This window comes from Talpa occidentalis, unplaced genomic scaffold, assembly GCF_014898055.3.
Source record: "Talpa occidentalis isolate TD23 unplaced genomic scaffold, MPIMG_talOcc4v2.1 talOcc4.15, whole genome shotgun sequence".
NCBI lineage: Eukaryota > Metazoa > Chordata > Mammalia > Eulipotyphla > Talpidae > Talpa > Talpa occidentalis.
In genome coordinates, this window is record NW_023601543.1 from 55,323,439 (window position 1) to 55,339,535 (window position 16,097).

The 16,097-nt window shown below is 44.6% G+C and overlaps 1 protein-coding gene across 1 annotated transcript; it reads left to right on the forward strand.

Annotated features, from left to right (window-relative positions):
- The first annotated feature begins 12,044 nt into the window (after window positions 1-12,044).
- Window positions 12,045-12,858, forward strand: LOC119246710 (centromere protein V-like protein 3). Its single transcript, XM_037513060.1, is given in 2 exon segments — window positions 12,045-12,136; window positions 12,139-12,858. Coding segments are annotated over 2 exon segments (783 nt in total). The 5' UTR covers window positions 12,045-12,073.
- The last annotated feature ends 3,239 nt before the right edge of the window (window positions 12,859-16,097 follow it).

Here is a 16,097-nt window from a genome sequence, read left to right on the forward strand (position 1 = left end):
AGGCCCTCCGGAGTGAGCAGGAACCAGGCGCCCAGGCAGGGGAGCGGGATTCAAAAGGTGCCATTCCCGCGCCACTGATTGAACTACAGCCCTCGTCCTGGAACTGAGGGCTTTGGACTGAAGACCGGGGCACGAAATTAGGGGCGTGGGTTCCCACGACGTGGGGCACAAGGCAGACACAGCACCCCAAAGCCGTGGAGGTGTTCCCTACCATCCCCGCTCTGCTCCCTGTCCCACGGGGTGGAAAATCAGCTCCCCAAGGGCTCTAGGAGAGATCTCTGCGCCACCAAGCGACTTGAAGCAGCAGAGGCTCCTGAAGGAGATAGTGGCCAGCTGGGGAGTTAGCCCACGCCGGGCCCCTTCCGACCAGTAGTCTGAGCCCACAGGGGAGCGAGCACCCACAGCCGGGCAGACCAGGCACGCAGAAGAGTGTGCCTGACACCGTACGTGCAGGGAGTGTGTCCCACATCACCATTTTAGAACAGGGACATTTCTTCAGTAAAGACTACCTGCAGAAGGCTTCCTCAGGAGCCAGAGGTGAGCGGGGGAAGTTCGCCCATGCCAGACCCCCTCTGGCCTGCAGTCCAAGCCCAGAGGGGAGCAGGAACCCACCGCCGGGGCAGACCAGGCGCACGGGAGTGTGTCCCCACATCGCATTTTAGAACAGGGACCTTTCTCCAATAAAGACTGCTTGAAACTGACAGATGACTCCTGGAGAACCAGGGGGGAGCAGAGAAGCCCTCCCAAGATGCCGGCCAGTCCCAACTACACAGTGTCCCAACGCATACGGCAAATTAGAAAACAGACTGTAGGGAGGAGAAGAACCACACGCAACCTAGCAACTCTCCAGAGAAAAAGCACACCACAAAAAGAAAACCCAGCCCCCAGATGGCAACGACATTAACTTGGAAGAACTTCTGAGCCTTCCAGAAAGAGAATTTAAAATTGCCGTGATTAAAAAACTGACAGAAGTCATAAAGGAAAACAATGATAAGGGAAAAATAATCACGATTCAGAGATGAAATTGAGTCCCTAAAGAGGGAAGTAAAAGAAATGCAGGAGATCAAAGAATTAATGGAGAACTAAAGAATTCTGGGAAAAGCAATGAAAGCAGAATTGATGAAATGGAAGAACGAATAAGTACTCTTGAAGACACAGAAATAAAAAGAACCAAAACAGAAAAGGAAGAGAAGTACGAAGGAAAAAGAATGAAGAAAGACTTCGGGAACTATCTGACTCCATGAGGAAAGGAAATATAAGAGTTATAGGAATACCAGAAGGAGAGGAGAGAGAAGTAGGAACAGAGAAAATATTCAAAGAGATAATGAAGAGAACTTCCCAAATGTGAAGGAGGAGCTGAAAATTGATAAACAAGAAGCAAGAAGAACACCAAACTTCCACGACGAAAGGAAAAATACAGCAAGAAACATAATAGTAAAGCTCCCAAGAATCCAGGACAAGGAAAAATAATGAAGCTGGCAAGAGGGAAGAAACAGATAACATTCAAAGGAAAGCCAATCAGGCTGACATCAGACTTCTCCGAAGAAACACTACGGCAGGAGAGAGTGGAGGGACATAGTCAACAGACTCCAAGAAAACAGATGCCAACCAAGAATACTCTATCCCGCAAAGCTCTCCTTCCTCTTTGAAGAAAGAATAGGACTTTCCCAGACAAACAGAAACTCCGGAATTTCATTGCAACTAAACCCCCACTCCAAAAAATACTACAAGGAGTCCTAAAGCCAGAACCTCAGAGGGACGAATAACAATGAAAGAAGGCCAAAAAAAAAAAAAGTTATTAAAGAATAAATAAATAAAATCAAAGGAAAGACAAACACAATGGCAAATACAGATGTTAACATATCAATATTAACTCTAAATGTAAATGGACTAAATTCTTCAATAAAAAGACACAGAGTTGCAGCCTGGATTAAGAAACAAAACCCAACCTTTTGCTGTCTCCAGGAAACACATTTAGCTACAAAAGATAAAATAGGCTCAAAGTTAAAGGATGGAAAACAATCCTTCAAGCAAATGGACAAAAAAGAAAGCAGGAACAGCTATACTTATATCAGATAAAACAGATTTCAAACTCAAAAAGATAAAAGAGACCCCAATGGTCACTACATTATGATCAAGGGGACAATACTTCAAGAAGAAATAACACTCATTAACATATACTCACCAAACGAAGGAGCACCAAAATATATCAGACAACTGTTATCCTCTCTGAAAACAGACATCAGAGAAAACACATACGTAGTGGGAGACTTCAACACACCACTATCAACAATGGATAGATCAACAAGACAAAAAATAAGTAAAGAAACCAAAGCTCTAAATAAGGACCTAGAGCAATTGGGCTTAACAGACATCTATAGAACACTAAACCCAAAAAAAACGGAGTACACATTTTCTCAAGCGCACACGGATCATTCTCCAGGATCGATCACATACTGGGGCACAAGACAAACATCAACAGATACACCAAGATTGAAATCATATCAACCATCTTTTCTGACCATGAAGGCATCAAACTAGAAATAAACCATAAAAAGAAGGCAAGGAACTTTCCTACCTCATGGAGATTAAAAACCACACTACTGGAAGACCACTGGACTAATGAGGAGATGAAAGAAGAAATTAAAAAATTTTTTGAATTGAACGACAAGGAGGACACCAATATCCTAAATGTATGGGATGCAGCAAAAGCAGTAATAAGAGGAAAAATATATAGCAATAGAAGCTCACATCAAGAAACAAGAAAGAACTCAAAGAAACAACCTAATCTCGAAGCTCAAAGATCTAGAAAAAGAACAACAAAAAAACCCCAAAACCAGTAGAAGAAAAGAAATAATAAAAACCAAGTCAGAAATAAATGAAATTGAAACTAAAAAAACAATCCAAAAGATCAATGAAACCAAGAGCTGGTTCTTTGAAAAAATCAATAAAATAGACAAACCCCTAGCCAGGCTCACAAAGGAAAAAAGGGAGAAAGCACAAATAAACAGGATCATCAATGAAAGAGGAGAAATCACAACGGACACAGCAGAAATCAAAAGAATAATCAGTAACTACTATGAACAGTTATATGGAAACAAGTTTAACAATCTAGAGGAGATGGACAAATTCCTACAACTCTACAATCACCCAAAGCTAGATAAAGAAGAAATAGAACACCTAAACAGACCAATTACAATTAGCGAAATTGAAATGGTAATCAAAAACCTCCCCAAAAACAAAAGCCCAGGACATGATGGATTTACAAATGAATTCTACCAAACATTCAGAGACGAATTAGTGCCTATCCTTCACAAACTCTTCCAAAAAATTGAGAAGGAAGGGACAATACCAAACACGTTCTATGAAGCCAACATTACACTAATACCAAAACCGAACAAGGACAACACAAAAAAGGAAAACTACAGGCCAATCTCCCTAATGAACACTGATGCAAAAATCCTCAATAAAATTTTAGCCATCAGAATCCAACAATGTATCCATAAGATAATTCACCACGACCAAGTAGGATTTATTCCAGGGACACAAGGATGGTTTAACATCCGAAAATCAATCAACGTTATCCAACACATCAACAAAAAGAAATATAAAAACCATATGATAATATCAATAGATGCTGAGAAAGCTTTCGACAAAGTGCAACACCCATTCATGATAAAAGCCCTTGAAATTCTTGGGATACAAGGAACATACCTTAACATCATAAAGGCCATCTATGACAAGCCAACAGCCAGTATCATTCTCAATGGTGAAAAGCTGAAAGCAATTCCATTAAGATCTGGAACAAGACAAGGATGTCCACTCTCACCACTGCTTTTCAATATAATACTGGAAGTCCTAGCCAGGGCAATAAGACAAGAGAAAGACATCCAAGGAATCCAAATAGGAAAAGAAGAAGTCAAACTATCACTATTTGCAGACGATATGATATTATACATAGAGAACCCCAAAAACTCCACAGAAAAGCTAATTCAACTCATCAATCAGTTCAGTAAAGTGGCAGAATACAAAATCAACACGCAAAAGTCAGTAGCCTTCCTATACACAAACAATAAATCTGAAGAAGAAGAAATCAAAAAAACCATCCCTTTCGTTATTGAAACAAAAAAAAATCAAATATTTGGGAATAAATCTAACAAAAGAGGTAAAGGACCTATACAAAGAAAACTATAAAACACTGTTAAAAGAAATAGAAGAAGACACAAAGAAGTGGAGAGATATCCCCTGCTCATGGATTGGAAGAATAAACATTATTAAAATGGCCATCCTTCCAAAAGCAATATACAGATTCAATGCTATTCCAATCAAAATTTCAATGTCATTCTTCAAAGAAATAGAACAATTATTGATGAAATTCATATGGAATCACAAAAAACCCCGAATAGCCAAAGCTCTCCTGAAAAAAAAAGAAGGGAATGGAGGCATCACACTCCCAGACTTCAAACTATACTACAAAGCCATAATCATCAAAACTGCATGGTATTGGAACAAGAACAGACATACAGACCAATGGAATTGAATAGAAAATCCAGAGATAAACCCACAGATTTATGGTCAACTAATCTTCGACAAAGGAGCAAAGACTATGCATTGGAGCAAAGAAAGTTTGTTCAATAAATGGTGCTGGGAAAACTGGGTCGCTACATGCAAAAGAATGAAGCTTGACCACTACCTCACACCATACACAAAAATCAACTCAAAATGGATTAAAGAATTAGACATAAGACCTGAAACCATAAAATACATAGAAGGAAATATAGGCGAAACACTACGTGATTTGCACATCAAAGACATCTTTACAGACACATCACCCAAAGCAGTGATAGTGAAGGCGAAGATAAACAGCTGGGACTACATCAAATTAAAGAGCTTCTGCACAGCAAAAGAGACAATAACAAAAACAAAGAGAAACCCCACCAACTGGGAGAACATTTTTGCACCCAACACTAATGATAAAGGACTGATCACAAAAATCTGCAAAGAGCTGATGAGACTCAACAACAACAAAGAAATAATCCAGTCAAAAAATGGGCAGAAGAGCTAAAAAGAAACTTCTCTGAAGAGGAAATGCAAATGGCCAACAGGCATATGAAAAAATGTTCAACATCACTTGTCATCAGGGAAATGCAAATCAAAACTACCATGAGATACCATCTTACACCAGTGAGAATGGCACATATTAAAAAAACTAGCAACAACAAATGTTGGCGAGGGTGTGGAGAAAAAGGAACTCTTCTACACTGTTGGTGGGAGTGCAAACTGGTCCAACCACTGTGGAAAGCTGTGTGGAGATTTCTGGACCTACTAAACATAGAGCTTCCATATGATCCAGCAATTCCACTCCTAGGTATTTACCCAAAGGACACAGAAACATCAATTCCAAAGAACACCTGCACCCCTATGTTTATAGCAGCACTGTCTACAATAGCTAAGCTTTGGAAACAACCCAAATGCCCAAAAATCGATGACTGGATCAAGAAGATGTGGTACATATATACCATGGAATATTACTCAGCATTCAAAAAAGATAAACACATGCAATTTGCAGCAACATGGATGGCGCTGGAAGGGATCATGCTCAGCGAAATAAGCCAAAAAGAAAAAGAAAAATACCGGATGGTCTCACTCATAGCAGGAATCTAGAAAACTTAAATAAGGGACCAGGAAAATGAATAACTATAAGAAAGTGAAAATCAAAATCAACAAAAAACTATGAACCAGAGACACTTTTTGGGGGGTGAGGGGCGGGAGGGGAGGGATTGGGATCAGAATGGGGGGGCTGCAATTGTATGGGGAATATAAAAATAAAATTTATTATTTAAAAAAAAAAAAAAAAAAAGAAATCAGAGATCTTTGTAGAAAGAAATGTGTGATTCCCGGGCTGAGATACCAAGAGTGCAAGGAGTGCCTAGGGCATGTAGTTGTTCCAGAAAACAAGGATGTGTTCAAAGATCAATGGGGAAATGCAAAAGGACATAGGAGCCGATTTGAAAGGATTCCCATGAGCCAAAGTTGGGACAGTTTGAACTTAAAACATTAGTTGACTGTAAATTATTGAATTAAAAAATCTATGAGTCCAAAATTATTTAGCGTGAAAGAATAATTTTCAGCAAAATTACCTTTCAGGGCCTCCCCTGGTGGCGCAGCGGTTGAGCGCTGGGTTGCGAAGTTACCTGCAGCCTCTGCAGCGCCGGTTCCATCCCAGGTCGCCAGGCGAGGGGCCCACATGGCGCACAGACCTCTCCTGCCTCCCGCTGCTCCCCTCAGCAGTGTACTTCCTCAGTCTGTCTGCTTTGCTCTCAGTCTGCCTGCTCTGCTCTCCGCTCTGGCTCTGGTGAATTCTCTCACCCTCCCGCGCTTCTGACTGTACCCAGTGCTTGTATAAATAAATAAATAAATCTTAAAAAAAAAGAATATAAAAAATAAAATAAAAGTAAAGAATCAAGTATAAACCCTATCTTTAAGGGAGAAACAGAAGCCATTCACATATGATGAAGGAAAGTTCATCTTTATGCATGAATAACAACTAATAAAAGTAGAATTAGAAAATCACCATTTTGTAACCTAACAACAATGAAATGATTGGTTCAACAAAGGTTATCAATGGATTCTTAAGTATTAGGCAAAAGGTTAGAAAGGAACAAGATATTCACACAGTAAAAAAAACACCCTCAGGTTACTTGCAAAGGGAAAAATAGCTTTACAAGGGCAAAATCTGGAAATCACCATCATAAAGAAGAGAACACAGCATTACTAATGAAATAACTTGACTTCGTGAACTTCTGATGTGATGCAACACCACATATGCAGCAACATCTGTAAAAACAACATACTTGCCAAAATGTTTATCATTCCTTGCCAAAATATTTAATCATTCCTTCTCACCTGACTGATAGCTGTATAGGAAATGATTTAGGTAGAAAAACAATCTAAATGACACTACATCTGGCAAAATCATCAGGTAAGTGCTCTAGTCAATGGTTGTGCAACCATCCCTGGCTGGGTAGGTTCATTGTCAGTTCTCAGACACAATAAGAGAATTTTGGAGACTTCGGTGGATTTTTCAGGCCTTTAATATTGAAATAGGGGATCATATACGCAGGCAGGCAGAGCAAGTGAGAGAATCCAATACTGAGAGACAGAAAAGCAATTAAACCCCCCTTTACTGAAAGTGCCCCTAGGCATACAGCTGGAACATGGTTGCCAATGCAAGGCCCATCATGGTTTATTTACTGGATGTCCCAGTGGTGGAAAACATAGCATTATAAGGTTATGGGGCTGTCTGTTTTGGAAGGCAGAAAATAGCCCGATTTTAACTAATTTTCCTTGTACTCCATCCCATCGGGGATTTTTTCACCATACAACCTATATGTCAATCTTCCACAAGGTTCCCTTGGAGAGGAATGCAGGACACTGTATCCACCCATAACCTGCAAAAGCTATACAAACTGTTAACAGACTGCAACCAAGTCCATTCCACATGTTCAGGTGTGTCCATCTGCAAGGCAGTCACTGGTAAACAAAATGTCATCAATATAACGATCGGAGTGCATGGAGGCTGGCCTCTTCCACTGGGCTGAATCAGCTGCCACCAGCCTGTGGCACAGAGTAGGGCTATGCAGGTATCCCTGCAGAAGCACAGTGAATGTCTCACGTGAAGGCACACTGGTCTTAACTCTGGTGCTATAGCAATGGAAAAGAAAGTGTAACCCAGACGAGCTACAAAGTGCTATGTGCCCAGCTCATGGCTCAGATGATCCATCAAGTCCGCCACTGCAGGCTTTTTCAGCTCATGGGAATTTATCATTATATGCCAAGAGCCATCAGGCTTCTTCACCGGCCACACAGTCAAGTTATGGGGGCTGTGGGAAGCATGCACAATGCCCACTTTCTCCAGCTCTGCTATTGTGCCCATAATCTCTTCATGGCCACTGGCAACCAATACTGTTTAGTATTGGTAACTTGCCTAGGGACTGGCAATTGTACGGGCAGATGCTCAGCGCACCACTGCCTTCACCACAGGTACCCTAAGGTGAAATTCTCCAGCTGTGGTCTGCAGCCACAAGCCATGTAGTACATCTACCCCCAGGATGTACTCCAGGATTGGAGACACACACTTTATACTCCTTTGGGGGTAATCACCCAATCCCCAGGGGTACTTTCAATGCTATCACCTTGACACTCTGGCCTCCATAGCCATCAATGTAACAAGTAGAACCCTGAAACTTCTCTGGGTTCCCATATAGCAGAGTACATTTTGCTCCCATATATACTAAGGCCAAAACCCTTTGCACGTTGTCCAGGAACCAGTGGACAGCGAGCTCCACATGTAGCCTCCGGTCCTCACCCATCCCCCATGGACGGGTCTCAGCCCTTGTCCTATTCTGAAGTGAACAAGGCCTCCCCCTGGGCTGGGGTCAGCAGCAAATGGTCCTCCTGGCACAGGGCACAGGCCTGGATCCTAGGTCCCCAGGCTTCCTCCTTACAGCAGCCCATCTCCTCATGGGCGTGAGCCTCTGGTCTTCCACCAATTGTCTCCATAACTAGCAAGCGAGTGCATCTATTCTGGCACCGCCTACACCTGCTCTCAGTAGAGCTGCACACGTTTGGGCACAGGTAACTTTAAGAGGATTACTTGCCATTTTGACATCCTTTTCGGTTGCTTAACAACTACCTGTATTCCCTTTTGAGAGCACCAGCTCTCACCTTCGCCTAGGCTGGCTACCATTGTAGTGACAGCACATGTTCAGCATCACAGATAAGTTGCTAGAATCGCCATAAGGGATCCAAATGATGACAAAGGGGCATTTTGCAATACCAATTCCCTCATCCCAGAAGTGAAACACTTGTTATCAGGGCCGTGAGTGTTTACATTAGACATGGTCGGCTGCATCCCCAGTCACAAAGTATCTGCACAAGCTCAGCATATGTTTGCCTTTTACTTATGGTTCCTGGCACATCTCACACATCTGCCCATACTGTCCGCACAGCAGCCATTAACCATTCCAACAGGGAGTGGTCACCCTGGCCGTACTGCTGACTGTGCTGCAGTCCCTCAACAATGGGTGCAGGGTCACTGAAGCCAGTCTCTCCACCTCCCATGCTGTGCAAATGATTCTTTTCACCCCCAGCTCCCACAAACACAGCAGGGAGGCTGCCATGGGCTCTCCTGGTTTCTGATGGAACTGTTTACCCAAGCACACCTGTTGGGTATATGGGTGATATGTGGTGAACTCAGCATCAGTGATGGCCCAGCAGCCTCACCCCCTAGGACCTTAAGCTGCTGTTGCTTTGTGATGCTTTGTGTCATCTCTGGGCAGGACTAGAGCAAGGGACCAGCCTCTTCTTCCTGCTTTCCAGAGAAGGAGCCTGGCATCTCTGGAGTGATGGTTTGGTCTCTCTGGATCTCTTCCTCCAGAAACCTCAAATGTTTTATCAGGGCCTGTGTCTCATCCAGCAGTTGGCTAGACCTTGGATTCTTCTCTCCTCATATCCTCTCTCAGAGCTATGAGGAACACACATCCCACAGCCCCTTCCACTTCAGGCACTGTACCTGTCTTAGGTCTCTTCTGTCCAAGGTCTCTTCTATTCAGCACAGGGCCCATTCCAGCTGCCACAGAGATCCATCTACATCTGGCCATTCATGGGAAAGTGCCCAGTGGGTGAGGAGGCTGGCCACCAAGTACCACCTGCTTGTGGCTGGCCACCCCTCAAAGCTCCCCAGGCCTCAGAGGGCTCCATACCCGTCTGCATCAAATCATCCCGCCATCTATGCCACTTGTGTTGCGACTATCCCAGGCTGGTTCATTGTCAGTTCTCGCAGATAAAAAGAAAATTTTGGAGATTTCAGTGGATTTTGCAGGCCTTTAATATGAAACAGGGGTCCATGTACACAGGCAGGCAGAGAGAGCCTGAGAGGGACTCCAACACTGATAGAAGCAGAACAGCAACCGTTGAGTGCCCATAACCACACAACTGATACATGGGTGCAAATACAAATACAAGGCCCATCTGTTGATTGCTGGATGTTTGGATGGTGGAAAACATAACATTATAAGGTTATGGGCTGTCTTTTGTTTTAGAGGGTGAAAAATAGCCTGATTTTAACTCATTTTCTTTACATCTATTAAAAAAGATCGATGTAATAGGAAAAAAAAATTGGTGATAATGTTCTAGATTGCAGAAACTAAAAAGATAGCCGTTGATTTAATGTGTGAATTTTAATTAACTCCTGTGTTGGAGGGAATATTTTTTAAAAACACATTTAGGAAACAGTTTGGGAGACTTCCATATATACTGGGAGATGAGTTTAGGAGACTGTTATTGATTTGTAGGTATGATGGTAATATTGTGACAATAAAATAAATTATGTCTATTCCTAGGGTGTGAATGTTGAAATATTGAGAGATGAAGTGACATTGATGTGTGCATCTTAAAAATATTTGAAAGACATAGTGATAAATATGAAAAACTTAATAATGATTGAATCTGGGTTGTGGGTAGATTTGTACATCTCTGCTTACAGCTAATGTGTGGATGTCCCTACTTAATTGAGGAAATGATTTTTGGAAGACTCCTCTTTACCTAGTTTCTGAGCTTCTGATTACATCTCAGGGAGGGGAGCCTGCGCTCATTTTTGTGACTGCTTTTGTACTGTACTGAGATTAATATCCAGTTTCTGTCTTTGGGTCCACGTGTGTGATGTAATATAATATTGTGGGTCATCATTACTATCCCCGAATTTAGTACAAATATTCCCACACTACATGCTCATTTCATGATTTCAAACCCACTTGTTTATGACTTGAGTGAAATGCTTTTGATCTAAGGGTGAATTTATTGTCAAGGAGGCCATTTCAGGATGTTATCAGCAAAGCTGAGTGCTTATCAATTTGAACATACAGAGGAGCCACTTTGAAGTAATGGACCTGTTAACTTTAAATACCTAGCTTGTGTGAGGACTTAGTCACAGTGTCTGGTCTGGGCAAGGCTACTCCTTGCTGCTCTAAATAGTTTTCCAAGCACCATGGACTGTGGCAGAGGACTAAGCGTGCTTTGGAGGTAGGAGAGCTACAGCGACCACACCTAAGGGGAAAAATCCTACACTGTCAAAAGATTAACAAGGGTATAAAATAATGGTAATTCATTCAATAAATAAACATAAATAAATAGCTCTTTGAAAAATCACGAGACACTTGTTCCTGCACGGTGAAGTTGCTCTTGGTGAGCAGAGATATTGTGCCCAGCAACAGTGTCATGAAGAGAAGGGACATGTGTTCCTGCCTTGGGAAGACTGATCCTCCTATGCAGTAGTTAGCTCAGCCACATAACAGTCCCTGGGGTAAGCCTGGGTGCAGTCCTCCATGCCTTCCAACACCTGTACTCTCCCCAGCTCTCTGGGTGACCCAGAAGCTGATACCTAATTTTTGTTTGGAAGCCCTGATTACTGAGAGCCAACTTACAGAAAGGTACCTCTCAACTAAACCTGGACTTTCTTTCATCTCTCCTTCACCTGGAACAATAGCACAATTAATGCATTGTTGGTTTACAGAATGTTATTTCTTTGTTAACCTATTAAGAGACATTTTACTATAGGCAATTGACTCTTGTTACTCTAAAGTAACAAATTATAATTCCCACAGGAAATGTGTTAAATAAATTAATGGCAAAGACCATCTCAGTTTCTGACCTTAATCACACTATCGTGTCTGAAAGGCTTTGCTATCTATCAGTTTGCTCTTCTGTAGTAGGGGGACATGGCTTATTTCGTGTGAACTGTTCTATTTGCTGCTGCAGCATTTTCAGTGTTCCAGTATTTCAAGGTTAGGCAGCTGATTTGAATCAACAATAAAAAATATTATTTAGTAGTAGAGGCAGCTGATAGGCTCAGCCAGAATTTCAGGCCAGTAAAGGCTATTTTGATAGGGTCAAGGAAAGGGTCCCTTTACATCACATTCAACAAGTGGCCAATCCGGGCCAATGCAAAGAGTCTGCTTAGTAACTTGCTAGGAAACAGGGGCGGTGGGCACACGCTTGGCAGGCTGCGGGCGCCATGGGCAGAGTGAGGAGAGGCGCGAACGCTGAGCCGCGTGGGCGCCTGCAGCCCGGGGTCCCGCAGCAGCCGTCCGCGCAGCCGTCCGGGTCGGGGGCGGCCGGCGCCCACCCGTGCGAGTCCGGATGAGGAGCCACGCAGCGGGGAGGCGGCCGGGCGCCCGCAGGGACTCGACCCGGCTGCGGCGCAAGCGCTGGTGGCGGCGGGCCCGGGCGGCCGGCTGCAGAGATCCGCTGGCGCCCGCGAAGCCGCCGCCGGCCGCCCCGTCCCCCAGCGAGATGGACCTGGGCGCGCAGCGCGAGCGCTGGGAGACGTTCAGGAAGCGGCGGGGCCTCAGCTGCGAGGGCGCCGCCAAGTTCCTGCTGGACACCTTCGAGTACCCGGGGCTGGTGCACCACACCGGGGGCTGCCACTGCGGCGCCGTGCGCTTCGCCGTCTGGGCGCCCGCGGACCTGCGCGTGGTGGATTGCAGCTGCCGCCTGTGCAGGAAGAAGCAGCACCGGCACTTCCTCGTTCCGGCCGCGCGCTTCACGCTCCTGCTGGGCGCCGACAGCCTGGTGTCCTACCGCTGCCACACGCACCCGGCGCTGCACAGCTTCTGCAGCAGGTGCGGGGTGCAGAGTTTCCACGCATCGGTGTCTGAGCCCGGCGTCTACGGCGTCGCCCCGCACTGCCTGGACCCAGGCACGGTGCGCAGCGTGGTCATCGAGGAGGGGGACGGCGGCGACTGGGGCGAGGAAGCCGCCAAGGAGCACGAGACCCTCCCGAGCGCGACCGGCCAGTGAGCCCCGCCTCTCCTCCCGAAGAGGCCCGGGGACCCGGGGCGCCCGCGCGCCCGCAACGCGGCCCGGCCCGCCGGCCCGCGAGGGACCCCCCCCCCAGTGCTTGTGTAACGCCTCCCCGAAAGTCGCCTGCTCTGGACTGCTGCTGAACCTGTGCTGTCCCCGCGCTCCCGCCCCGCCCCGCCCCTCCCGGGGCTTGTGGCTGGACTTGCTGCCGGTGGAGCAGACGAGCCCGCAGACCAGAGATCCTGAGCGCGCGCCTGTCTGTGTCCAGGCTGACCTTCCAGTCCAATAAACAAGCAGGGCCGCTCCTTTCTCCAGGCGCTGTCTGCACCCCTCTGTCCTCCCATTTTTCACACAGTGGTTCCGGCGAATCCTTGGCAGGCCATCCCCAGTGCAGTAGGGCTGTGTGTCATGACAGGATAGTTCTGGCGCCTGCGTCGGGTTAAACGCGGGCACTTGTGTTTCGGCACAAGCAGTTTTGTGAACGTTTATTAGGACGTTTCCCGTCGATTCTCTTTGTCTTCGTGTGTGGGGGGCTTAGGTAGGCACTCCCACGTCTGCTGCCTGGAGATGTGCCGCTTTCAGCCACATGGCTTCACGTGTTTTTCAAGTAACGTTTAAGATTCGCTAGTGTCACACACCTCGCTGTGCTTAGTTTTCCAGGGGTGTTGGCAGTTTGCTTGTTTTGTTTTAGACGCTGACTCTGGGTAGGGGGGTGAGGAGACAGAAGAAAGAGAAAGATGTCTGTGTACTGTGTGCCCTCTTGGTGTTTTGAAATTCCTACCTTCTACGTGTCCTAAGTATTTAGAAATAAATAATAAATAAACAAATATGCATTTTTAATTTCTGTGAGATCAACCTCAATTTCATGATACCTGAGATTTTTTTAGTCAAACAGTACGTCGTGGGTGTCTCTTCATGTAAAATGAGGAATATAAACATTTTCATTTAAAGGCGTCATAGAATTTGTAAATGTGGATATTCCATGTATTTTTAAAAGCCTCTCCTGAGGGATGTTTTGATTCTTCCCAACTTTTCAGTATAATAGTGATATTTCAAAGGCCGTAAGTGCCCATGAATATCCTCAGTGTTCTCTCACCTGGGTAAAAGGTCTTGGACCACTTTTCACTTGTCTGTTAGGCTAGCTGTCTTGTGTACACATTTCACTAACTGTAAATGCAATATGTCTTTAATTGTTTAGCTCGTTTTACCTATTCAATAAATTAAAAAGCAACCGAGTAGGTATATGTTCCAAGTTTGTCACAAATAACATAACTTTGTCAGCACAGACTTTACTTCTGTCTGTCTCTATCTCTCATCTTCCATAGCTCTCCAACCCCAGACTGGGGTAGGGGATTTATGGCCTATTTCTCATCCCTCCATGCCCCAAGCTGCCTTCTCAGTTATTCATACCACATGGGCCCAGTCCTTCACCTCCTGGAGTGGGACTTGAGGTAGGAAAGGGAAAGAGTGGGTGAGAATGTGAATGGGCATTTATGCCCTAGAAGGCTCAGTCAGCTTGATGGTCAGTAAACAGCAAATTCTGCCAGAGTGATGACATTCCATGGCATGGAGGGGATCCAGAGAGAGGAAAAAAAAATGGCTTAAGATCCTGTGCTTCATGTCACTATTTCTGTACAAATAAATGTGTGTATACAAGGGTAACTTTTCTGTTAAAGTGACCGTCACTTATTTTCTGCTTCCCTATGCCAGGTCCAAATTCTTGAGTTTATTTGGTTCAAAATCCATGTTGAATAGTTTTAGACAGTCAACGTGGCATATAATTTTTAGGTCCTAGGCTGATCTGGTGTGAGAAGGTAGGGAGGTATGTTATTCTGGTAAAAAGGGATGGAGGGAGTGCTGGAACCTAAGGCTAAGGGAGCTGGGGGTGGGGGTGTGTGACCTCCCAAGTGACTGGGGATAGAGAATTGGAAACAAGAAAGTGATGAGCAGTTTAGACTCAGGAATGTGGGGGAGAAAGACTGAGATTTAAGGGACTCTTTACGGGGAGGTTGGCACAGTTTTTGTGATGTCAGTGTCTTTGTCCCCATCTCCAAAGAAGGCTTCTATGTGTTAACTGTTTTTTGTGTTAACTGTTTTTCTTTTTTTCCCCACAAAACAGACAATTCTCTTTATAGTTGTATGTGAAATGTTTGTCCATGTGCCTTGAAAGTCCTATTGGATGTGGACTGTGGCCTGCGTGCTATAGGCATCTTCTCTTCCTTCAAGGAAACAGCAGGGACTTGGCATTTGGGTCTGGATTTGAACCATATGTACAAACCCACACTCTGCTTCATGGTGAGGATTAATCGAGGCCATGTACACACAAACCCGGCACAGTAACTGATGCCTAGCGAGCACTATGGGACTTCTTATGATCATGCCTCATATTAGATCAGGATATTGATAAATGTAACCGATGGCCATGGTCGCACTCAGCTCTAGGACTGAAACACTATCATGTACATTCTCTCAGGTGCCACTTGAGACACTTAAAGCAAGAGTCAGAGCATCCTGTGACAGGGTAGAAGGAAATAGCCCCCAACTCTGCAAGATGCTAGATGCACTGTCCCATTTTAATGGACTCATCAGACAACATCCCCCATTTCTTCTCTGTCTTCCCAGACATGCTCCTGGCTTCATTCATCCAAGCCGTGTACAGGGGAATTGCTTTAGATACAATCTCATTGCATCCCATCTCATAATTTATTCTCTCTCTTGTTTTACTCCATTTGATACCGACTGGTGTCCAACACTGTTCTCCATGCTAAGAGCAGTGAACAAAATTGGAGTCTTACACCCCTCTCACTTCCATCTGCTGGATGAGAGAGAAAAATAACTAACACCTTACAATGTCATGTGACTTGAGCAAGAACGGGGTTGCTGTGGGAGCACAAAGAAGAGGCCCCTAATTTTGGATGAGTTAATAACCTTCTCTGTAATTGTAATTTTACAGTGATAATAATCATCTCCTAATCTTGTCCTCGCTACAGGATGAGATACAAAGGAGCCTAAAGAGACCAACTGTCCTCCAGGATTGGTGCCATTTTCACCTTTTTCTCTATACTTTCACATCTACTGATAGGGCTTTTTTAATTTATGAGGTATTCTGTGCTATGAGGACTTAAAATTCTAAACTGCAATTAAGTTAGTCCTCACAGGTCATGCTGCAGTAGGTGGTAGCAGCAGTAGCATATGGCTTTCCAGTGGACATTGTAAGGAATGTCACATGCTTGGGT